This window comes from Lissotriton vulgaris, chromosome 8 (genome assembly GCF_964263255.1).
Source record: "Lissotriton vulgaris chromosome 8, aLisVul1.2, whole genome shotgun sequence".
NCBI lineage: Eukaryota > Metazoa > Chordata > Amphibia > Caudata > Salamandridae > Lissotriton > Lissotriton vulgaris.
The window spans coordinates 713,400,154-713,426,923 of NC_141696.1; the positions used below are offsets into that span (position 1 = coordinate 713,400,154).

The 26,770-nt window shown below is 43.5% G+C and overlaps 1 protein-coding gene across 4 annotated transcripts in view; it reads right to left on the bottom strand.

Moving 5' to 3' along the window:
* Positions 1-26,770, bottom strand: part of MAP3K15 (mitogen-activated protein kinase kinase kinase 15) — a 1,281,486-nt gene that overhangs the window by 335,438 nt on the left and 919,278 nt on the right. For all 4 annotated transcript variants that reach the window (XM_086934586.1, XM_086934588.1, XM_086934587.1 and 1 more), the window contains exon 17: positions 13,146-13,276. In XM_086934586.1, coding sequence (XP_086790712.1) covers positions 13,146-13,276 — 131 coding nt within the window. The remainder of the gene's footprint in view (positions 1-13,145; positions 13,277-26,770) is intronic.

Sequence of the window (26,770 nt, forward strand, 5' to 3'; positions counted from 1 at the left end):
CTTGCATTTATGCTTACATTTTTTCCTTGCCTAGATCTTATGGTTTTAGGCCATGTGCCAAGCTGGTGAGGGGTCATCGCCATGCCGAAGTTAGCCACTAGAGCTCAACCTGTTACAATAACGCCGGACACTAGAAAGGGACAGAGAGTTTATTTTTCTCACTGTGATCCACTGCAACTGTGAAGGTCATCACATGTATCACATGGAACGTTAGGGGCTTACATGACTGTAGGAAGGTACGATTGATCCACTCTTACTTGACTTGTCACGAGGTACATATATGTCTACTACAAGAGACACACTTGAGTTCTACACGCACTAACATGCTTAGACATAATAGATGGGGAGAAGTGGTGGAAGCTACTTACTCGAATTATTCTAGAGTCGTAGCCATTTTAATACGCAGAGGATTGCATTGGAAGACACATTCCTCATTACTGGACAATGAAGGCAGATATATTATACTTCAGGGGACACTTTGTAACACTCCGGTTGTAATAGTAAACACATACAGTCCCAATGTAGATAGCCTATCATTTTTCCAACATGTCTGGCAGAAGATCCAGACATTTGGAAAGGTAGCGATACTGTGGGACGGAGATTTTGATGTGATTATGTCACCCATAGCTGATAGACAGGGTGCGTCTTGTGCACATCACCCTAAGGCAGCGGCAGTGTTGTTGGACATTGTAGAGGATTTACAATTGGTGGACACGTGGAGAACTCTGCACCCATTTGTTAGAGAAGGCACTTGTGCGACTACACACAGAAATGCTTGGTCACGATTGGATTACTGGTTGGTATCTAAGGGCCTGCACTCTTTGGTCACTGCGGCTGCACACCTCCCACGCACATTTTCTGACCATGCACCCACCCAGATCACAATGCAAATTCCACCGCATTACGTGCAACCATTTAGCTGGAGATTCCCGTCAAAGGCACTGTTGGATCAGGTTTTCCGGGAAGAACTCAGGGAGAAACTGACTGAATATTTTGTGAAATCGCCTGGGACACTCCGGGAGGCATTAAGGTGGTCACTAGGGACCACTGCATGGCTCTAAAGACGGGAGTGCTGTGAGCTATACGAAACACATTACGTAGTTTGGAGTGAGATATTAAAGCATTAAAAAGGGAACACCGAGAGCACCCATCCCATACCAGCTGACTGAATTTCAGAAGGAGGCAGAGAGGGAAATAGCTTACCTGCACAAATATGCTCAGGCCAGGCATTATGGCGAGGGGGACCGGGCGGGGTAAAACGCTAGCTAATCTGCTACATGCTCTGAGGGGAACAGAATACATAACTGAGCTGGATACGGGTTAAGCATGGGCGAATTTTGCGAATCTCGCGTTCGCGAATTTTGCGGATTTGCGAACTCGCAATCCGCAAAATCCACGAATTCTCGCGAATTTGCGGATTTTTTTTTTTTGTGTTTGCGCGGGTTTCTGCCAGTTCGCGAGGGTTTTGTACACTTTCGCAAATTGCGAACTTACCTGTCGGGTCGCAAGTTTCGCGAACTTGTTGTTTCTACGTGTCCAGCCTGTTTGGGACACTCTTCTTCATCACTGCCACTCTCTGTCACCACTGCCACTCTCTGACTACTCATGCCACCCTCTGGCCCACCCATGCCACCCTCTGTTTCATCACAGCACCCTCTGGTTGTCCAGTCAGTGTACATTATTGTGGCAACGCAAGCACACCTTCCCTGCCTCAAGTGACCTGAATTAATTTGGGGCTGATTAATGTGTCACAGAATATTTTTTTAGCTGGCACCTGCTTCCTTAGTGCTTCCTGATTAGTGATCTTTTGTACTTGCTAAGTGCTTTCATTGTTGCAAAATTAGTTACAACACCTGCCCTGCCCCAACTGACAATAATGAATTAGGGGCTGATTAATGGATTTGAACTTCCAGCCTGGCTCCTGCTTGTCTCCCTTAGCTGTAATTCAGGACCTTTGTGGCATATGTGTAACTATTCTGAGGTTCAGAGCAGGGTCACATAATAGTTGCAACTGGCAACTGAACTCTGGAGGGGCCCCTCAGGAAGCACTACAGGAAATGGCTACTAATGATGAGCCTGAACTTTTGAACCTGGTAAGTAGTTTCAGTTTTGCTAAAATCGTATTTCTGCAATTTTGCACTTATTCGCGGGGCGCGAAGTTGTACTGGGAAGCCGCGAACTCACGCGAACAGTGCGAGCAGTGCGAGCAAAATCCGCTGCTCGCGGATTTGCGGATTTTGCGGGAGATTCGCGAATCTCGCGGATTGCGAATTTACCGAAAATCCGCAAAATCCGCGAGCGAAACGGATTTTCCGCCCATGCTTAATACGGGTGCTGTGGAAGTGGTCAGAACTCCAAAGGGCATTCTTCAGACCATGACCAACTTATATCAATCACTATATACCTCCCACACCAACCCATGGCAATCAGATATCTCTGACTATTTGGATACTATCGCGTTAGCATGGTTTAATAATAGTGCTAGAGAGTACATTGGACTGGCACTCACGGTAGAAGATGTCAAACAGGTGATATCTGGCGTGCCAGCTGATAAATCTCCAGGGCCAGACAGGCTTACTGCGACCTTCTATAAGGAATACATAGACATCGTGGCCCCCCCCCCGATTACTCCAGGTGTACTTGGAGGCAATGGAAACTGGCGAGCTTCCCCCGAAACGATTATTACTACTCTGTTGAAACCTGATAAGGACCCTACTAAGCCAGGTTCCTATCAACCGCTATCATTGATTAACTTAGATGCCAAAATTTACGCTAAACTCCTAGCTAACAGCCTACAGCCCATGCTCCCATCGATTGCACTACCTGATCAATCCGGATTTATACCGGGTAGATCTACGTCACACAATCTTAGAGTGATATTCGGGCTACTGCATTACCTGGCCCCACATGTCCAGGCGGTGGCATGCTCTTCTGGACTCAACTAAAGCGTTCGACTCACTCGAGTGGAAGTTCCTCTTCGCCCTACGGCCCAGGATGGGTTTTAGCCCTGTTTTCATTAAACAAATTCAAATAATATACACCAGCCCAACGGCAAGGGTGAGGGTGAATGGGCAGATTTCGGACTTATTTAACATAACGAGGGGCACGAGGCAGGGATGCCCCCTGTCGCCGTTGTTGTTTGCAATTGCTACTGAGCTGCTAGCGGCGAGACTTCGACAACACCATGCACAGCGTAGCATCGGCTTTACATCAAGAGGGCTGTTGATATCCATGTACGCGGATGATATGACAATTTATTTGACTAACCCCAAAGATAATTTCGACATAGTTATGAGAGAGCTAATCCGATACGGTGGGTTGACAGGCATTTAGATTAACTGGGCCAAATCCATGTTGATGCCACTTACGGATAATACCGAACGATGAGAGACTGAGTTTCCTATCCAATGGACGGAAGGTGACACAAAACATCTGGGCATATGGATTAGTAGATCCATACAGGAAATATGGCTAACCAATTATGGAAAGGTGATTGATTGGATGGAAGGTAAGACACAGAGATGGAAGCAGTTGCCGCTTTCCCTAACGGGGCGTATTGCTATTACAAAAATGGTCATCTTACCCAAGCTATTATATTTATTTGTAAATATACCCATGCAATTAAACACACACGGGAAACATCCTTTTCAACGCAACTTTTACCACGCAGTGCTTTTACATCGCAACTTTTACAACGCAAACCATTACAACGCATTGCGCTGGGGGGCGCTCTAGGATAGGGAATAGACTTAATTTACTATCTAACACCTGCCCTGCTATCCACGGGAACTGGAGTTGGAATAGTAAATTGCACGGCGCCACCCCCCTTCGGGGAGTGGCGCCGTTAGTGGTAAACAAAGTGCCACGTTAGATGTTCCCCTTCCGGGTCAGCCGACCCGGAAGGGGAATCGTGGTAGCCCAATAGGACCGGGGCTTATTGTTGACCCGGAAGTGCTCTCAGGGCGCGAGGCTTAAAAGCCATCGTCCATTTTAAGAACCCCTCTTTGTTTGCTGGCCAGCCGAGGAGTCGGACCTCCGTGAAGTGGACATTGCTTCACGCGATCATCGCGAAGAGAAAGGCGAGCGAGGGTTGTGACGACTTTTGGGCAGGTCGGTAAGCCGTGCAGTGCGTAGGGTAATGGATTGGGCGGCACGTTGGTGTGTCGCTAGGTATATGGGGATTGTTTATTATTTAAATGCGGAGGCGCGCGTTACTGAATGCGCGAGGTAGCGGAAGTACGGGTGTCCGGAGCGGGATGAGGCGCGTGTCTGACTTTGATTACATGAGCGCGTTGGCAAAGGAGACGGGATACGCGCGAATGCAAGGGAGGGGGACGCTTTGTATGCGGACCTTGAGGCGCGCTGCAGGCTTTAGCGCGAGGCGTCCCTGGGGTGCTCTAAGGAAAATGCTTCTCCCGCCAGCGATGCTGATAAGCTGGATCTCGTGGCCGAGTGGTCTAAGGTGCTGGATACGGGCTCCAGTCTCTCTGGAGACATGGGTTTGAATCCCATAGCTGCCAAGTTTCACAGTGTCTAATCCAGAATAACTGCCTTTGTGTGCAGCCGTTTTTTCAGACCTGTTAATGCATGGATTGATGTTCCACTATAGTCTCCCTTCCTTCATGATTGATTAAGGGCTAAAACGGTAGGATTAGAAGGTAATTGGTGGGCAGTTTCGTTTCAATTTCAAATGTGTGCCACCCCCTGCTATAAGCCTATCATAAATTTGGGAAGGACTGAAGTTTGATTAGTGGGACATGTTAACCTTAAATACTTCTAATTTAGATGGGGATATAGTGCTATGGACATAGTGCAAAGGTTGTACATCTAACTGACAGATCAAAAGGCCACTGGAAATCGGGGGGTCACCTTTAACTCTAAATGGTATGGTGAATAGACACCGGGTGAGCGGTACGGGTTGGGTCGTAACCTAAGGATGTGCGCAGGCATAATGAGCTTTACCGTAGTTGTTTGGGAGCAGGTTCATCCACGTTGGATTGCAATGGAATGGGCAGGGCCCCTGGAAAGGAGAGCGCGGTTGTATTGATGCTTGCAATGTGTTAAAGAAAGTAATGCTTGTTCTTTTTAAGTGCAGGATGCCGCCAAAAAAATCGCAGAAGGGTAAAGAGCCCTCTACAAAAAGTGATGAATACCTTGGTTTTACGGAGTTGCTGGAGTATACGAGAGAGAAAGGCATGGATTGGGTGTTAAAGAACATGCGAGAGGGGGCTAGAGCAGACGCGAACCCTCGGGAAGAAAGAGGGAGAGGCAAGAGAGCGAGGCGCACTCCGGAGAGGTTTAAAGAGTCATCAAAAGGCAAGCGGCCCAGGGCGACACAGCCCCAACCAGCATCATCAGGTGAGGAGGAGGTGCTAGAGACAATAGACTCACCTGCAGAGAAAGATAAGGATGGCATGGAAGGACAGAATAATACTGCGAGGCATATGCAAATAGGAGGGTGCCCCGTCACTCCTGTGGGGGCCCCAGGTCTACAAGGTATGTTACCGCCAGTGGTGGCGCAGCCAGGTAGTGGAGTGTCGCAAGTGTGGATACAACCTGGGGGGGTCGCACAGTTACCAGGGATGCAATTGTACGGTTCCCATGGGCAAGCAATTGGTAATGGCCCCTTAAGCTCGTTAATTCCCGCCATGTCGTATCCAACGGGGGCAGGGCAGGTAATGTTGAATGCTTACACAAACTTAGGGTGTCCTTCACAGGCATCGATAGATAACAGTACTGCTGATCATTCGGTGCCCCATAATAGTCAGGCGCAGGGAGTGGCTGGTGGGCAGCCGTCTGGGCATCCACTGTTGGCATTCAGTCCACTCATGTTTGGCTCATCCTCCATGACCCTATCGCCATCCGCGGGGATCACTTGGCATGTGCCTGTAGATTTAAAGGAAAGGATACTTAGAGGTGAATATATTGACGTGTTTGATCTTATCAATGCAGGAGTGGCGGCAGGGAAGCCAAAAGGTGGAAAAGAGGGCGAGTATAGCCAAAAGAAGTCGTGGACGGAGTGGTCTATGAAAAACTGGATCACAGGTTTCGCCATCTATGCGGCAGTAATACTGGAGAAATACCCTATGTTAGGTCCACAAATGATGAGTTATATATCTCTTATTCATGGTGCCGCTTCGGAGTTTCCAGGATCGGGGTGGTTAAAGTATGACAAAATGTTCAGGCAAATGAAAGCAGTCCACCCAGGTATTTCGTGGGACCAACGAGAGATCAATTTATGGCACACAGTTTTTTACTCCTCCCCCTCAACGCTTAAGGCTAGTGCCCCTGCTCAGAGTCAGTCCTTTCGGAGTGACAAGGGAGTCGGCGATAAAAAACAGGCCTGCTGGCAGTTCAATAGAAACGAGTGTACGAGGGGGGCTTTGTGCAGGTACAAACACTGCTGCTCCTACTGTGGTGGCACGTCGCATCCTGAACTTAGATGTTTCAAAAAAAATGGAAACCCTAAAGAGCAGCCCGCCCATACCACTCCAAAGGGAAAACCACCCAAGGCATCCGACAAAGCTCCCAACTCCCATTAAACGTCATGTCTTGACACACCTACTCAGTAAATATGACAATTCTGAGGAGGCCCAATTCCTGCTCCATGGCTTCACATCTGGTTTTCGGATTCCTTCTACAGCATCCCCTACTAAAGTCCCGCCTCGCAATCAAAGCTCTGTGCTCCAGAACATGGAGGCGACACGAAGTAAGATTATGAAAGAAGTTTCCTTAGGGCGTGTCGCTGGACCTTTTAAGAATCCCCCGAACCCTGACCTTGTCTGTTCACCATTAGGTTTGGTCCCAAAGAAAGAGGCGGGCAAATTCCGACTCATACACAATCTCTCAAGTCCTCCGGGGTTATCGGTCAATGATAAATTAGATCCCGAACTGTGCACAGTGCGTTATACATCTTTTGACACAGCCATTGAAAAACTGCAAGGTCTGGGTGAAGGTGCCTTAATGGCCAAGGCTGATATCGAGTCGGCGTTTAGGTTAATCCCAGTTCATCCGGATGATACTAGGCTGTTGGGTTTCACTTTTGAAGACAACTACTTTGTTGATTTGTGCATGCCTATGGGTTGTTCTATTGCCTGTGCAGTTTTCGAGACCTTCGCAAGGTTCTTGGAATGGGCAGTGGAACAATTCTTGGCATCGGACAAATCCCACGCTGTAGTGCACTACCTCGATGATTTTTTATTTTTGGGCCCTAAGGGTTCACAGTCCTGCAGGAAGGCCCTGCTGGGCTTCCAACAGGTCGCTGGAGCTCTGGGGGTACCTCTAGCTACGGAGAAAACAGAAGGCCCAACAACATGCCTGACATACTTAGGCATCGAAATTGACACCAGAGCAGGAGTGTGCAGGTTACCAAAATCAAAAGTAGATGCCTTCAAGGGGGCAATTGATAGCTGTATTGGAGCAGGAAAAGTAACGTTACACCAGTTGCAAGTACTCTTGGGCCAACTGAACTTTGCCTTGCGGGTCATACCAATGGGCAGGGCCTTTTCCAGGAGTATAGCAAGAGCAATGTCTGGCCTGCGGGCCAAGCACCACAGAGTTCGATTATCATCTGAAGTGAGGGAAGACTTGCGTATTTGGAGGTGTTTCTTGCAGGAATTCAACGGCACGGTGTTGTGGCGGTCTGCCAGCACCACTAATGCTGATCTGGAACTGTTCACTGATGCTGCTTGAAGCATTGGTTTTGGAGCAATTTTGGGAGCCAAGTGGTGCATGCAACACTGGCCTGATGATTGGATAGAACGAGGGCTGACCCGTAACATTTCCTTCCTAGAGTTGTTCCCCATAGTAGTGGCATTGCATTTGTGGGGGGATATGCTCGCTAACAGGCGCATTGTATTCTGGTCAGACAGCATGTCAGTAGTCTTGGTGATTAATAACCAGAGCGCAACCTGCACATGGGTCCTCCGTCTCTTAAAGAATTTGATTTTGAAATGCCTGAGATTCAATGTCCATTTCACTGCTAGGCATGTTCCCGGTGTTGAGAATAAAGCGGCTGACGCATTGTCTCGTTTTAAGTTAACAGAGTTCCGGGCGCTTTGGCCGCAAGCAGAGTCGACAATGTCAGCTTTCCCAGCGGAGCTATGGAAGCTTGGTGCCCCACAGCCTCCGACTTGATAGCAGCATCCGTGGCCCCCAAGACTAAGTGTATGTATCAAAAGTCTTGGGAATGTTATATGTCATTCTTGAAAGGGGCGGGATTGGTAGAAGTCTTTATGCCACAGAGCGTTTTGGGATTCATAGTGCACCAGAAAGAGAAAGGGAATTCGGTTGCATGTATGAAGAGGCAACTTTCGGCACTGGCATTTTATGCAGGGTTGCAGGGAGTCGCTGACCCAACAAAGGACCAGAGAGTGAGAAGGGCGGTGAAGGGTTGGGAGCGCTTGGCGCCTGGGGTGAAAGACTCTAGAAGGCCTATAGATGTAGGAAAACTGGTGAAAATTTTGGACACTTTACCATTGGTTTGCTTCTCATCATACGAGACACAATTATTTAGGGTGGCCTATGTGCTAGCTTTTTGCGGAGCTCTTAGAATCTCTGAATTACTCCCAGCATCGAAAACAGATAGAGAGGGTGGCCTAAGGTGTTCAGATGTGATAGAATCAACAGATGTCCTGAGACTTAGGGTCCGAAGATCGAAAACTGACCCCTTAGGCAGAGGGTCTTGGATACAGTTGGGAAGAGCGGAGGGCCAGTCATTCTGTCCAGTTAGCCTGATGAGGGAATTCATGTTAATTAGGCCGCAAGGGGCTGACGATAGAGTACTGCTTCACTTGAATGGTCTGCCCCTCACTAGGTTTCAGTTCACAAGGGTGGTTAAGATGACTTTAGCGAAGATTGGGGTGGACCCGTCCAATTTTACTTCTCATTCTTTTCGCATCGGGGCAGCAACAACAGCTGCGGGCTTGGGGTTACCCGAGCAGACCATCAAGAAGTTAGGTCGTTGGAAATCTGCATGTTACGAGCGTTATGTTAGACCGCAATTACTTTAACAGCTGTATGATTATTTTACCTCCCATCGTTCTCATCGTCTGTCTTCATGTTTACCGTAGGTAACTCACCTAAGAGGGTCCAAATATGTTGGTGCGGTCATTCCTTCATTCGCAGGGCTGGAGCGATCTTCAAGGAGACGCTCGAACAAAGGGTGCACATGGTGCAAGGATGTGATCATCATTGGGTGGGAGTAGGCGGGCAACTCCTAGCTGACGTTCCTAAGGATTTAAAGGCGGCTTTGGCCAGAGGCATGCCTTCCCCAGATATATTTGTGTTGCACTGTGGGGGCAACGACATGATCCCGGCAGGAAGGAGAGGTGTTAAAGAGTTCTTGTTTTCGACCCTAGCAGCTGTAAAAAATATCTTGCCCGAGGCTAGGCTGCTGTGGTCTGAAGTTATCCCAAGGTTAGTATGGCCGCGGAATGCACCCAGGAAAGCGGTGAATAAATCGGTGCGGAGGCTAAATCAATCGGTGGCGGAGATCTTGCGGAAGTCTAGTATCAGAACGATCCGTCACAAATTGATACAAATTTCCAGGCTGGAATTGTATGCGGAGGATGGTGTACACCTTTCAGAGGCGGGCAACATGATATTCTTAGAAACAATCCTAGGAGCTATCTCCGAAACTCTTGAGCGCGGGGGGAGGTCGAGTCCGCCAGTAAGCGCCTCGCCCTGTGGCGGGGTTTCCGGACAAGAATAACACGGGAACTTCTTGTCCAGTGACAGTTTCCACCTTTGAACAGGCTTTTAGAAATCATCATGGACTCCGGGGCTGGCGGGAGAGTTGAGGCTGACCTGCTGGTGGCCTTAGCTTCTCCAGCCCTACCCTGGAAGCCGCTGGTTGCCCAAGTGGGGGCTTATAATTCACCTGCGGCTCTGTTGACCAAAAGGGGGTTAACGAAAAGAGAGCAGGCTATCTGGGTTGTGGCCTGCTGGCGCAGCCCTGAAGTTAAACCAAATGCCCATTGGAGAATGGGCGGTAAAAGACTAATTTTGTAGATAAGAGTGAATTTTTAATGATGTGATATGAAAAGTAATTTGGACTTTAATTAAAGAATGCGGTCAATGAGGTAATTGACCTGTGATGTTAATTTTTAATAAACATACGCACTGCGGAAAATCAAGCGAGACTCCGGAGTTTAATTGGTAAGGGGGGCCTCTTGTTGAAGCATGCTTTGGGGCGGGGAGTGAGTGCACTTGGTTTGCCATCTATGCACGGCGCCACCCCCCTTCGGGGAGTGGCGCCGTTAGTGGTAAACAAAGTGCCACGTTAGATGTTCCCCTTCCGGGTCAGCCGACCCGGAAGGGGAATCGTGGTAGCCCAATAGGACCGGGGCTTATTGTTGACCCGGAAGTGCTCTCAGGGCGCGAGGCTTAAAAGCCATCGTCCATTTTAAGAACCCCTCTTTGTTTGCTGGCCAGCCGAGGAGTCGGACCTCCGTGAAGTGGACACCCACCCACCCAACCCCAAAAGCTAGGTATTTCAGCAGGTCAAGAGCGGGGTTTCCGGACAAGAATAACACGGGAACTTCTTGTCCAGTGACAGTTTCCACCTTTGAACAGGCTTTTAGAAATCATCATGGACTCCGGGGCTGGCGGGAGAGTTGAGGCTGACCTGCTGGTGGCCTTAGCTTCTCCAGCCCTACCCTGGAAGCCGCTGGTTGCCCAAGTGGGGGCTTATAATTCACCTGCGGCTCTGTTGACCAAAAGGGGGTTAACGAAAAGAGAGCAGGCTATCTGGGTTGTGGCCTGCTGGCGCAGCCCTGAAGTTAAACCAAATGCCCATTGGAGAATGGGCGGTAAAAGACTAATTTTGTAGATAAGAGTGAATTTTTAATGATGTGATATGAAAAGTAATTTGGACTTTAATTAAAGAATGCGGTCAATGAGGTAATTGACCTGTGATGTTAATTTTTAATAAACATACGCACTGCGGAAAATCAAGCGAGACTCCGGAGTTTAATTGGTAAGGGGGCCTCTTGTTGAAGCATGCTTTGGGGCGGGGAGTGAGTGCACTTGGTTTGCCATCTATAAACTATTCACTATCCAGCACTATCCAGCACCCCTCAACACTATGCGTTGTAAAGGCATGCGTTGTAAAACTTACGATGTAAAAGCATGCGATGTAAAAGCATGCGTTGTGATGTCATACATCCAACACACACTTCTTTAAACGACTCCGAATGGGGTTACTTGAATTAGTTTGGGCGGGTAGACAACCCCAAGTTTCCTGGAAGCTACTGACTCTTCCATTTTCCCAGGGCGGCCTAGAGGCCTCAGATTTTGAGCTTTATGCCTACAGTGCACAAGCACAGTATCTGCCTTACTGACAACATCCGACCCCATATCAACCACACGTGGCTATAGAACTAGATATCACTGCACCCACCCATATAAACGGTCTCACTCTGACATAAATACGGTCGAAACAAAACGATGAGCGTGGAGAAATATAGCAAAGTGGGCAGGTCATAAAGAACTATAAGCACCGTCTATGCCACTGGGAGGGAATCCGCTACTCGGTCCATTAACGGACAAAGCTGTCACTGAATGCGCTAGGAGGTGCGGCCTAATGGTGGAACGGGACTTATACCCAGATGACGAGTTCTTGTCTCTTCAGAAGATGTGTGAGCCAGATACACCCTCAGCTTCTGGCATGCTGTTATATTACCAGCTACTGGCGGCGTGCATGGCGAGATATACTGAGTTCCCAAGCGTTCCGGCCACACTGCCGTTGCTGGAAAATATTTCGGAAACTGATTACATGAATTTATAACCTAACATTAGTCATCCCCCATGATGTTAAGTACGTCGAAAGCTGAGTGGAAAAGGGAAGGTGATATTACGATCACAGAAAACAGTGGCAATTCTGCTGTTCTCAATTGGAAAATGTATCACCAAATTATAGGTTACGACATATACACTTTAATTACTTACATAGAACTTATCGTACACCTAAATAGTTGCATCGTATGGGCCTGCAGCAGGATGCGAATTGTTGGAGATGTGGGGCGCTGGAGGCTTCATTTCTTCATTTAGCATGGCTTTGCAGTCCGATAGCGGACTACTGGTCGGAAATCATTAGACACATAGGCAACATTATAGGCACACATTTGCAAGCTGTTCCGCTCGTGGCGCTCCTGGGCTTTGTCCTGGATGTACCTGGTACCTCCCATAAGCGGGCATCCATGTTGCTGTTACTCGCCAAACGTCAGGTAGCATTGCATTGGAAAAAATTGCATCAGCCTACTGTGGCGGGTTGGATAAATACGGTCATATATTGTAAAGATCAATTGTCGACTTATTGGGAATTACTGCCCAGCAGATCTAGACCCTTAGATGTGTGGGCGCCCTTTGTGACCTGGTTGGGACAAGGGGGCTCTGACCTTCATACAGATTGGCATGGTGAGTAGTTTTCCGCAGATAGATATTTGGTTCTGGCAATTACCATGCAATGCTTGATTTGATCCAATTGATGTCTCCCTATGATTGTTGTGGGGTGGGACTCTAAGGCTGTTGATGTACGGAACTTGTGGCAGGTATTCTCAGGTGGATGAAATCAATCTAGATCTAGGACTTATGACTTAGTTACTTGGCAAAGTGGGACGGGGGTTGTTCATATATTGGTAACTATGTGTTTTACATTGCAAATAGCATTTTATATCGTTCATTTTAAGCACAAGTTGATTAACCTGGACATACGTAATTCTGACTTGATGCCGGGCCCCCGGGACGTTGGCTCAAAGGCTGTGTTATTCAAGGGAAAATCAGTTTATTACATGCTGCCGGTCCCATGGTTGTAGGCAAACAGCTGTGTTGCTTGTGCGGTAACTAATAAAGGTTTTTGAAACTTAAAAAAAAAAAAACAATCTTACAGAGTGTGACTCCTGAATGATTCCTGAAAACTCCAGTTGCGTCATGTGCAATGTTTTTCCTTTCATGTCAGCCATAGTACCTCTTCAGCACTTAATATTAGAGCCCTTAGAAGGTTTATCATGGCCATTTGATCCTAGCATAAAGACTGTGAGCACACTGACAGAGTTAAAAGGTCAATAATACATAACCATTTCGAATAATTCAAACACACACACACACACATCATATTTATATACATATTTGAAGACTTTGCTAACCTTTATGTCTCTATGTACAATTTGGTTCTCGTGGAGATATTTCAGGCCCTCTAGGATTTGCTTAGTGTAGAACTTTATCGTAGGTTCTTTCATTGGGCCCCATTTTGATCTCAGCAGAACCGAAAGGCTACCTAAATGTAAGAAGAAAACACATTTATGAGTATGCAAAACAACAATGGATAGTATGGAAGAAACCACAGAGTTTGCAAAATCTTTTATAGGAACAAAGTAAACATTATGGGGCAGATGTATCAAAGCAATTTTTAGTCGCAACCCCTGCGATTCGCAAAAAAGAAGCGTTTGCGACTAAAAATTTGCTAAGCGCTATGTACGAAGGAAATTGCATAGCAAAATTAAGGAATCGAAAAATTTGTGATTCCTTAATTTTGCGTAAGCATTTAAGGAATTACAAATTGCGATTCCTTAAATGCTATGCATCAAGCATTCAATTATTGTGATTTCTCCTTAAGAAATCGCAAATTACCACCAACTTCAAGTTGGTGGTAATTTGCGATTTCTTTCACAAATGCAATTTTTGGCATTTGTGAAGGTGCCATATGGTGCACATACATGTAAATCCTTATGACACCCTTGCACCTTTGAAATTATTTTCAATTTGCGATTCTCAAATTGCGAATCGCAAATTGAGAATAACCTCCTGGCCCATAAAAATGAATGGGAAATTATTTCTTAATTGCGATTAGCAATTTGCTAATCGCAATTAAGGAATTTTAAGAAATCGCTACAAAATTGCGATTTTTTATATACATACCATTTTGCAATTCTCAAATAGCGATTCTCAAAAAATTGCTATTTGAGAATCGCAAATAGGTATTTTGATACATCTGCCCCTATAACTCGAGGTTATAAAACATGTCTTAAAAACACAGTGATTCTGCATAAGTCAATCTAATTTGCTGTCCATGCGTCGAGGAGAATAAGGTGCAGTGTCAGATACAAACACATGCAAGATGTTTCCAAGGTTACCATGATGAATCATGAAGAGAGTAACAATTTAGTCCCATGGTGCTGGATCACTTGTAAGCCATGTTGCCATTGGCTTGGAGGTGGCAGCTCTCTCTCGAAATTCAAGAGGAAGTCAGCAATTGAGTATGTCTTCTTTTCTCCAACGAACAAGAGTGGTTCATGGAGGGCATAGGGAGAGAATGGGAAAACACAACACCCGACATTCGGGCTGGAGAGCAGAATGGCAGCTGTGTGCTAATCTAGCTTCTGTCCGACCATAGCGATCCTGTTTAATCCTACATGCTTCCCAGTTGGTGGATGTCCAGCAAAGGTTCTGAGTGGCAACACTGGTGGGTTGTAACAGATTTGGCTGGTTTCGACCAATGGAGTGGGCTCTAGGCGCCCTCCTCCCTGAAAGGTGTGCTTGCTAGATGAATGGCACTAAGGTTAGCACTTTACCCTGAACACACAGTGCCTTGAGCCTGCTCAGTCCTAGTAACACCAGGGCCCCCCACTCCATTCTTCGGCGGTTAGGCCACATAACCTGTGGTCTGACCTACCTCGTGACTACCCATGCATCCGGTCCATCAGGTGGTGGAGGGCCCTGGCGTATGTACAAACTTGAGGTCTGGAATTGAGGCGAAAGGCAAATCTCTCCCTTGATCTGGACTCGATTCACAGGCCTCCACACTCGTAGCTGAGGCCCCGCAGTCGTGACATAGGCCCCACTTTTGGCAGGCCTTCGGCATTGCAGTTTCTCATTGCAGAGGTCCAGCCATGAGAGCTGCCCCCCACCAAGACTGCGGGACCTCTGCCACGAGTGCCAAGGCCCTTTGTGAATTTGGTCCCAGGTGTGCGAAGAATATAGCAGGCCCACTAAGGCAAGAGCGTTGCACTGGCTTAGGAATGGCTCTGAGAGCTGGCACCCGGTCCAGGGAAGCCCTTTTCCTCTTATTACTTTAGCCTCAGCATTGGGGCCATGGAAACATTCTGCTACCTATCACACAAATATTTTATCTATACCCACAAGGGCACTGGTCGTCTGATGAATCTCATTTGTAGTGAGGGGTGAGACACTAAGATATCCAGAGCTGTCAGCCACCTAACAAGGACCATTAATTAGTGGCCAACTCACAAGTCAAAATTGCAATTCGATTTCACTACCCACAATAAGCAATCTATAGATGTCCCTATTACAACTTTAGAATTAAACTATTATTAGAACATTGAAATGTGGAGCACTGCATTGAACACAAAGTGCGTCATGCTTCTACGGGCCGGTAAAGGCCGCAAAGCAACATTCCAATGTTGTTTTCACAAAGGCCTCTCGGAGCCTGAGGGGATTTAAACCCCCTTGGGTTCCGAGAGGCTTTTGTTTTATTTGTTAGAACCGTCTGCCCTCTAGTGGCCGAATGTTCTAATAGCCTTATAGCCCTTCGTAACTGGGGTATACTGGCTATTAAAGTCCTGCTCCCTTGTTAAAGGCCCTCACCTTCGGGAGTGGCCTTTAATGCTGGAGCGGGCCTTTAATAGCCGGTATAGCCTGCTATGGCGGGCTATAAGGCTATAGTACAGTTTCAGGAAAAGAACACAGAGGCACAATAATGGGCTCAGGCAATTTAAAAGTTGAGTTATTGTATTAATGATCCAAAAGATATGCTTATGAGCAGTCTTTTAACCATGTAAGTCAAGAATCCTGCAGCATGTAGTATGAACCCACACATTTAGTCAGAAGTTCTAATCCAGAAGATGGTGGTTTATAGAGTTACAGAGTCCTACCATTGAAGGCAGCAAGATGATTTTCCCTGTTAACAGGATTCAAAAAGATCTAAAGAATCAGGGCAAAAATGCTCAAGTTTAATGTCGTGTTCGGGCAAGTCTTTAGACATAAGCTAAAGGGTAAAAAAGAAAATCTGGTAGCTCACTAGACAAGTATGGCAGGTAAAATCATTAAAATCATTGATATAGTCCACAAATAGGATCCAAAAGGATGGTTCCTAAAACATAAGTAAGAGAGTTCCAAAAAGCAGTATCCTTAAAAACGAAAAATAGCAGGGGTCTCCATCTATCTCTGTCTCTTCAGGAAGGTGAAAGGGAAAAAGCTTCTCCTTTTTTTGGAACTTTCATTTGATAGGCTTTATGAAGCTGCTGGTGACCAGTCATCTCTGCACCATGGTTAGTTCATTGTGTGGTGACACATTTGATCATAATGCACAAAAGTGTGATTCTCTGGTATGTCTTCTCATGCATCTCATGAGAAACAACTGTTCTGTCCATTTTCATAGGTTTGTCGACAAAGGAAATTAACAATGCTGCAGACCATGGGGTCTATATATAGTTCAAGTACTCTCCAATTCATACACAAAGAAATATGGCTTCATTCAAAGTTGAATTGCAACATTAGCCAGGAACAGTTAAAGCAACATTTAAAGGAAACTTGTCAATGTTCATTTCTCTAGGCTTTGAATTTTGTGCAGTCCAAGCAAGAGATTTCAATGTAGTAAGATCATTTTATTTTAGAATTCCACTTATTACTATTATTTAATAGATATAGAACAAAAATCATATTGAAATAATTGAAATTATATTTTGTATTTCCTGGGGGGTTGCAATAATAAGCTCTTTGATTCCTTCTTTTAATCCATGTTAGGTTGTACAAAAGAGTTTTGGGTTAGGAAATCATAAATGTCATTGGCATTTTCTGGTCTGGTTAATGGTAGCTTCAGCTGTATTGCAAACCTATTGTTAGCAATTCTTTAAAATATACATAGAGTGGGCTTTGCCTCTGCCCCAGTGGAGTATTCTTCTCACATCATTAGTGTAGCATTAATCCTATTAGAAAGTGACTGCATGTCATGAGTAAGTATTTTGCATTAGAAAGGTGCACCGAATCATCACACTTTAAATTATTTAGGTCCTGCATGCATTACATTCAGGAAGCAATCGTTTTCTTTTTTACTGCAGAAGGCTTGTATTTCATGTTTAAGTCCGGACTCATGTGGGAGCCTGACTTTAAAATGTCTGCCTATTTGTGTTATATTTTCCAGATTGTGATAGGTTGACTCCAAGATGACTACCTCCCCCCTGAATTTTTGTGAAATCAATTTAATAAAACTGTAATTTCACAAGACATTTGGGGGCAAGGAGGTAAAGGGGCAGTCGGAAGCCCCCTGGGTGTCAGGCCATCTCATTCCCTGGGCAGCTGTTCAAACATTGCCCTGCTCAGCTCTTGTCCGCTGCTGGGACACCGTCAGCAGCTCCTCTCCACTGCTGACATGGTGCTGAGTACATAATGATCACACCCCACAGATACTCTCTCCTGCCACAGATCTCCCCTTCTGCCAGGGTGCTGCTCAACTGCTGCTGGAGGGTAAACAACCTTGACCCCGCATCCATCACCCTGCATGTTGTTACAATGTGGTTGTTACAATGACCGCATTGTAACAATGCATACCATTACCCCGCAAGTCGTAACAACGACTTGTGGGGGGGGGGGGGGGGGGGGGAGGAGGTGTTGGATTTAAAATCCAACACCTTCCTTACTGTCCGCACAGTCTGGAGTTGGAATATTAAAATATACTATTTCAACATCCAGCACCCCTCTCCGCAAGTCGTTGTTACGACTTGCGGGGTAACGATATATGTTGTTACAATGCGGTTGTTGAAACGACTGGATTGTAACAACATGCAGGGTAACGGGATGTAGGGCCAAGAGGCATATTCCTGCTGGAGTGTTGTTCACACAGTGAGCATGCCCTAGTGGCTCCTCTCCCTTATCACAGCTTTCCCCTTCTGGCAGGGAACTCCTCACAGACAGAGTGAGGGTGCCTAGTGTCTGTACGCCCTTACTGGCAGGCTACTGCTCAGATCATACTGCTCACTCCTCCCCGTCACAATAGTATGTCGCTCACCATTCTCCCTGTTGGGCACTGAGGATTTGAAATGCTGAGAAACCTCAATGAATTCTTGAGATGAAGACTCAAAATATTTAGCAAAATCTGTTTTCTGATTCTGGTTCATTTAAACAGAGGTGATAATTTAAAACCTGTTAATGCATGTTTATTTTTATTCTGTTTCAGTGTACAAAAATAAAAGCGATTTCACCTTTTTACTTATATACTATACCAATTGGCTTTGCCCGTAGGTCTGGTTCAAATGTGTGAATGCATGAAAGCAGAGGCACACATACTATTTGTGCCAGCCTCTGTGAAACCTGTCTCTTTCTGTGACTAGTCTGTGGACATCAACACATGCCAGTTATTAGCACATTAGTGTGTTAAATATAGACCTACTGGTTTTACAAATGCTGGTTATCTTCTACCGGCATTTAATTTCTAGGTAGTTGAACTAATCTCACACTTTGTGTTGTTTTTTTTCTGTTATAGGAAATGGCTGTTTGTTGATAAGCTACTGTATGCATGTCTTTCTAAGTACTTCCTAAATTATATTACATGAGTTTAAACATAGAGATGGGAGATATGCTTTATTAGTAGGGGAAATAAAGCGGATCAAAATTGGTTTAGGTATCGGCTATGCCATATGATCTTTTCAAAACACTTTTTAAGACCATCAGAATATATTCAAACAAAACAAGTATTTTGTTAGAGAGTTCAATCTAGCACAACATTTTATTTCAGAGTCATGGGATGGTTGAATACTTATTTGTAATCCAAATAAAGAGCTTATTTTCCAGTTTCACTGCAAGGTAATTCCAGACTTTTCTACCAAAAGAAAAAATAATGTACCTTCTGTACTTCAAGACATATTACACATTCAAGAATTTACTACCTTCTAATTTCTATGATCTTATTCTATGATATAGTGAGGATGAGGTTGGTGAAATTATAATGTCAGATCATGCAAATGTCTCTCTGGAATTGGTATTTAAGGAGGATGACCAAATCAATAAAAATTACTGTTTATTTACTGTTTATTTAAAAATGAAGCCTTATAACTCCAACTGAAACAAACTCTGAATGTCATCAAAGTGTATATCATGCTCTTAAGGTAGTGGTGTTACTTTATACCATTTTGTTACTTATGAAAAAAAAGGAATTTATACTTGAATAAGTGTGACATGCTTAGGGGAAAGCACAACGGACATTTGGAGACCTTAGAACAGAAGTAGATACAAAATCTCTCCTAAAGACCAGGAAAAGGTTGAATCATCTTCCTTTATGCCTATGGACGGAGAGCTTCATTTTTTACACGAGGAAATATATTAAGAACAGGGAGGCGAGATTATTATACTATTGGCAAATAGACTGCTCACAATTCATTTTAAACAAAGTTATCAAGTCTGTTGAAGGTAAAATAAAGATTGTGCTATCTAAAATAGAAGTTTGTAGAGTATTAAAAACATGTACATGCAGAATATGTTTTCCTTACTCAATATCCAATGCTATGTCTGCATCATTTAGGCAATCAGCTCTACATTTGAAATAGAAAACTGAATTGGAGTTTATTTTTTATTTGAAAGAAATAGTAGCTGCAATTGAAGGCTCATGCTCACACAAATGTATTGTTCTTCAATTCACAGACGTATTGAAGTATAAATTGCCAAAATCTATGAATTTAGCACTGTCTATAGTCCTAGTAAAGTGAAATAAAAGTGTGACTAGTTCTGAAAAGCATCACCCAATTCCTCTGTGAAATGTAAATGTTAACATTCCGCAATGATCTAAATAGCAAATCCTAAATAACAGAACCCAAAAAATCAAGATGAAGCAATCACTTTCTCAACCCTCCATGGTCACCCTAGGGGTTCCACAAGGCTCAGCACTATCTCCTATTCTTTTTAATCTACTCATGGAACCCCTGGCAACCGCGCTGAAAATCTCCTCTCCAGATGACTTCATCTCCGCCAACGCTATTCTACATAATACTCAAAGTTGGCTCAATGGCAACCACCTCATGCTTAACACCAGGAAAACTGAATTCCTTCTCATCTCCCCCCAATCACACACCTATGGCTGCAGCATCCAACTTCCTTTGACTGCGCTCCCCACATCATTGACTCCGCAAAATCTCTGGGAGTCATCTTAGACAAACACTTAAATATGCAGGCGCAAATCAATAATGCCACCAAGGGAGCTAATCATCAGATGAGTATCCTAAGGAAACTTAAACCCTTCCTCCCACAGACCAACTTAAAAATGGTGGTACAAGCGCTAGTGTTACCAACATTGGACTATGAAAGCACCACTCTTTGCGGTCTTCCCAAATACAAGCTGGCCCCGCTGAGGGCATCGCTTAACGCTGCGGCCAGACTGGTCTCGGGAACTAAAAGAAATAACCACATTTCTCAGGCCTTGAAAGTTCTGAACTGGCTACCCTACGAGGCGAGAATACAACTTAAGATCACCTGCAAGACCCATAAAGCCCTGCATAGCAACACCCCCAGTTACTTAGCACAAAAGCTAGATCAGTCGGGAGGATGCAGACAATCGTGAAGCGCAAGCTCACTACTATTAAAACTACAATCCTTCAACAAAAATAGAACTGGTTGCAGAGCATTTTCAGGTATCGCACTGAAGATTTGGAACTCCTTACCTCCAGATCTACGCAGAATCTCTTCTTTTACCTCCTTCAAAAAAGGAGTAAAAATGCTTCTAATGAACAAATTCACATCCCAAGACTTTAACTCTTTGATTACTATCAGGCACTTATGATATCCATATACCACTGCCTACCTCTTTTGTATTGAATGTCGCATTTCGAATGTATGTATATTACTCCAATCATTTAATGTTTGATAACAGTGTATTGTAAAGCCCTCGTGGGTCATGTGTGCGCTATATAAAACTTTATAAATAAATAAATCATGTATGCTAATTGTAAAAATGAGTTTATTAAAACCATGCTTCTTTACTCTGTAGCTGGACTTGATAAAGGAAGGCACACAGAAGATAATAGAAAACAAACAAATGACTAGCTAAAAGTAACAGGAAATAATAAACAAGCATTGTCAAAACCAGCAAGTTAAGCTTTGACAAGCACCCAATTTGTATTTACTTTTTCTAAATGTGTGGAATATGGAAAAAATGCCTGGAAATAAATAGAAATGGAACAATTAAGGAGTGGCACAGACACACCAGCCCTGGCAGGGAAGCCCTCTCCTTTTGAGGTGGTTCTGCACATGTGATTAAGCAAAATGCTGTCACCCACTGTGCAAGGCAGCCAATGACTGAATTGGGCTCGCCCACTGCCCCATGCTGTATGGTATGGTAGGCGATAGCAAAATATGGATGACAACTAAACAGTCCACTGGGTGAAGTAGGCTGGCCGAAAGTTCCTTTATGTCTGTATATATACATATGTATGTATTGTTCTTATGATTTAAAGAAAATAAGGCTGTTGAAGTTGATAAAGCTCCCTATAGGCTAGATGTAAAAAAGAATGGTCTGATGTGGTGTAAGGTGATTCTGTAAAAGCTTTTGAAAGGTAACAAGACACTTACAATATATAACGAGTACATTTGCCTTAGATGATCATTTTTTTAAACTTTTTGGAAACGTTTTTAAGGCATTTTCCAAAGCGTCAAACACACAAAACTGAGCACTGTCGATGCCACAACCCTCATTTCTCCTTTAACCAACACCACATATCCGTTGCGTCTCATAATTTCTCCTGCCTCCCAGAACCTTCTTTGTTAATGGCCTACCACCACTGTCCTGTTGGGCTTCGAAGCTCCAGTGCATTCTTGCCAGTTCCTGATAATGTTCAATGAAAGGTGCTTTGCTGCTCCCTGGAGATTAGTTTATGCTATCTTAAATACCGCAAATAAATAACAACAACAATACTACTACTAATAAAAATAATAGTAATAAATACCCCACATACTGGCTCTCTTATCACGGTCCCTTAGAGAGGTGAAAGAAAAGTATGGGGGTGTTTTTAAAAATGATATGCAAACTATACGTGGTGATACAATTTAAATAAATGACGATAATAAACTAGTCTGCACTGTTTCCATTATTCTTACTCAAAGAACTGTTGTTGAGAAGGGTTAGACATATTAATGAGGAAAGGAAAAATGCTTGGTTCACTGCAGTGTGATTTCCTGAAATGACCCAAACTCATTTTTAAATATTTTATCAAATTGTCCACAACTATTCTTCAGTGTTCACTGCTAGCAGGCTGCCTCCCTTTGATACTGTGCGCCTCCAGAGTTTCCTTGGAGGCTATCTCTACTTCCGCTAGAGCTACTATCTAGTTATTATGCGTATTCCCTGGCAGGCTGGCATAAACAGCGGTGCCAACCAAGGTCAGGGCTGAACTTTATTGGCGGTTTTCCACCACACCAGTAGAGCGAGGTTTTTCAGACATTGCACCGAATACCTTTTCCTTCTTCATGCTTCTTCTCAAAACCTGAGTGATAAAGAAATTGGAAATTAGATTCCTCGGGCATGTAAGGACAAAAAAAATAAAATGAATAGAGCCGCACTTGTAAATTCCAGCCGAACTCAACAAGCCTCCTTCACTGAAGCCCACCAACGTTTTAATTCGGAGCGGCTTTCAAGGTCTCCCAACTTGCCAAGCAGGGTTTGTCGTGTTAAATGCATATGCTCAACTTGCAGAATATGAGGGCAACGATCCCTCTAACTATTTATTTTGTAATCCCTCTAACTATTTATTTTGCCCTGCGGCAAAATGTTTTCTTTGCCGTTTTATCTAGCGCGAGCTCGCTCCAAGGGTACTGGGTCACTTTGAATCAGCACCAGTTACACTACTAAAGGGCACTGCCTCGTTTTTAGGCACGGGGAAATTAGGTGATTTACCCAGAACCACAGCAGCAATTTCTGAAACTAGAACGTGGTTCCCCAGTTCCAAAGTCAACAGTTCTGGCCGATATGCCACACCCTATCCCCTGCAATACACTGCCTCTGTGCATACTTTTCTGAGCTGTGCGTACAACTATGAAATAACCTGCGTCACTATGTAAGCAGGCATTCTAACCCTTCCAACGGTGATTAAGAGCAACAACTATATATATATATATATATATATATATATATATATATATATATATATATATATATATATATATATGAAAAGACCATAGGTTATAAACCATATATAGTTAGGGATTCGCATTTGCAAAACCTTATTTTACTCACACAAAACCATTGAAATTCGCATATATAGTTAGTTGCACTAACTATATATCGCGCACCCACAATCCACTGCTGATGATGTCACATATTACATCATTCATGACATGGTCAGTGACATCACCGATGACATCACTGATGACAACTCAAATGACATCACTGACAACATCACTGATGACATCATTCATGTGATAATATGATGAACCTCTTCAGACTCTAATATAACCTTAGATACACTCAGTGTAAACAGACACTCACAGATTGTCACTCATCCATGGAGTTACTCATACACCTAGTCAGTCATGCAAAGAATCAATCACACCTCCATTTCCTCAACTATACAGTTATACACACCTTACTTATTCAAACATATTCTAACACATATTTACTCTCTTATACAATCACTGATACGAGTTTTTAATGATCCATGCAGCCACTCACACATTCACTGGCTCTTATACACAGTAATTTATATATGTCAACTCTCACATGTACTGTGTTTTACATATGTACTAACTTTGGCATGTAGCACTGAGATATCCATTCACTCACCAATACACTCATGCACACAGTCAACCACCCATACAGCTGTTTCCACATGCAGTTTTGAACCCATACATCTAGTGAATCAACTGTTCACACATCTATCCACAGAGTCACACACCTCCCAGCCACCCACACACACACACTCACTCTCCCATACAAATACTTGGGCAACCAATCAATAACCCATATAGTTACTCATATAGCTACTGATCAACACATGCAGCAGTTTACAGAACAACAGATATAATGATGCACACATTAAGACAATTTAGTCACTAACCCATGCACTCAGGGAGACACATTTAATCACTCTCTCATACAGTCAGTCATGCACCTACTAAATCCTTCATCCAGACACTTATACATCCACTCATTCTTAAATATATAAGACATATTTTAACTTTACAGAAACATACAGTCACTGGATGATGTCATCGGTGATGTCATCAGTGATGTCACTGACCATGTCATGAATGATGTATTATGTGACATCATCAGCAGTGGATTGCGGGTGCGCGATATATAGTTAGTGCAACTAACTATATATGCGAATTTCAATGGTTTTGTGTGAGTAAAATAAGGTTTTGTAAATGCGAATCCCTAACTATATATGGTTTATAACCTATGGTTTTTTTCAGTGAATTTTCAAGGTTTTGTAAATGCTAATTCCTAACTATATATGGTCTATAACCTATGGTTTTTTCAGTGAATATATATATATATATATATATATATATATATATATATATATATATATATATATATATATATATATATATATATATATATATATATATATATATATATATATATATATATATATATATATATATATATATATATATAAAAAATCAACAAAACAAACAATCAATAACATACAATATTTGAAAAGTCTATCATTCTTTTTTCCTCATAGTACGCTCCCCGGGCCGCTTTCTGGTTCGCGAACCGGAAGCTTCCCACGCAAAAAAAAAAAAAAAATTTTCCCCGCGGGGCCCTTTAAAAACCTCCACATCAAACCTAGGGGGTCAGGGGGGGTCTACCCTGCCCCCTTATGGTCATTTCCCCCTTTGTTTTGGCCTCCTCTTGTCTCTCGATCCTACCGAGAGACAAGATGGCGGCCGCTCCGGACTGTTTAGAATGTTGACAGTCACCGGAGAGCCAATCCGCTTCTCCTCGCGAAGGTCCGTTACGCGTCAAGTACGCGAACCGGAGCGCTGCCCGGAGCGCTGTCACAGATATATATCTTTTTTTGAACGTTAATTTATCAAAATCCACTGGAGCACATATATTGAGACCTAGCAAAGGAACATCGGGCTAACAGTCCCAACAATTTTGCCAAGTTTCGTGCAAATCCATTCAGCCGTTCGGGCTAAAAGTGAGGCCAACCGCCCTATGGAAATTAACATGGGAAAAACGTGTTTTGGGACCCCCCTTTTTTCTCGGCCCCCCCTTGACGAACCCCCCCACAAATTTTCAGGGGCTGCACAGAAACAAAATGTTCCATTTTCCTGAATATTTCAGCCAATTCCGTCCACAAACGCCAAAGTTATTAGACTTAGAATTTTCAAAAATCCCATAGAGAAAAAATCCTAACTATATATACCTACTGGCGACCGCCAGTAGGTAATATATATATATATATTCACTGAAAAAACCATAGGTTTCACACCAGTTATAGTTAGGAATTAGCATTTAAAAAACCTATTAAATTCACTGAAAAAACCATAGGTTTCACACCAGTTGTAGTTAGCAGGAAGTTTTACTCGCATAAAACCATTGAAATTCCCACGTTATAGTTAGTTGGACTCACTATAACTTGCGCGCCTGCAATGCACTGCTGATGACGTCACATATTACATCACTCATGACATCACTGATGACACCATCCTTGTGACAGAGTGACAGACCTCCTTTCAGTGTAATGTAACCCTTGAAACACATATTCAAAAATAGAAACTAACATTTTCAAAAAAATGGAGATACCCATACCAGTTACAACAACCAATTCAGTAGTTCCACCATCTATATACACATTCACTCATTCACCAACAGTTCTTTATAGTCACTCATACATATACTCACTCATCATATGTAGTGATACACCTATACATCCTGTTACACACCGACAGTCATCCAAAAGTTACTCACACACGTACTCACACATGCAAATAAACTATTGAACATCCATTTATTTGCATATAAAGCTATACACACACACAACCACCTTACTTCTAAGGAAACTTACACATACTTACTCTCTTAAACAATCACTTATAGAAACACATACTTATTTAAGCAGGAACTCTTACAATCTCTCACTCTCACATATACTCACTTATATACATCAATACTCACATATACTAGATTAAAACATATGTAGTTACTGATAAAGACACTAGTGAGACAGTCATTCACTCACTAACACACACATATACACACTCATCCACCCATACAGTCCTGCATATATGCTGTCTTCAAAACACATACAAACAGTGAGTCAGTCATTGATGCATCTATGTGCTAAGTAACACCCCCACCAAACCATGCAGACACTCATACTGATACTAAAAAAAACATCTAATAACCCATATACACACACATGTAGCTACTCACCAACCCATGCAGCCACTTATACACAAAGTGAAACACTGATACCTATATTTAAATGTGTAAACATTACTCGCTAATATATGTATTCACTAAGATACACTTAATAAGCCAGTTAACCAATCAATTAAAAAAAAAACCATCCATTTAGACACTTACTTAAACATTTATTCTTCCATCGACCTTTTTCATATACATATATAAAACATATTTATTTTCAGAAAGACACACATTCACTGGATGGTGTCATCAGTGATGTCATGAGTGATTTCACTGAACATGTCATGAGTGATGTAATATGTGACGTCATCAGCAGTGCATTGCAGGCGCGCAAGTTATAGTGAGTCCAACTAACTATAACGTGGGAATTTCAATGGTTTTATGCGAGTA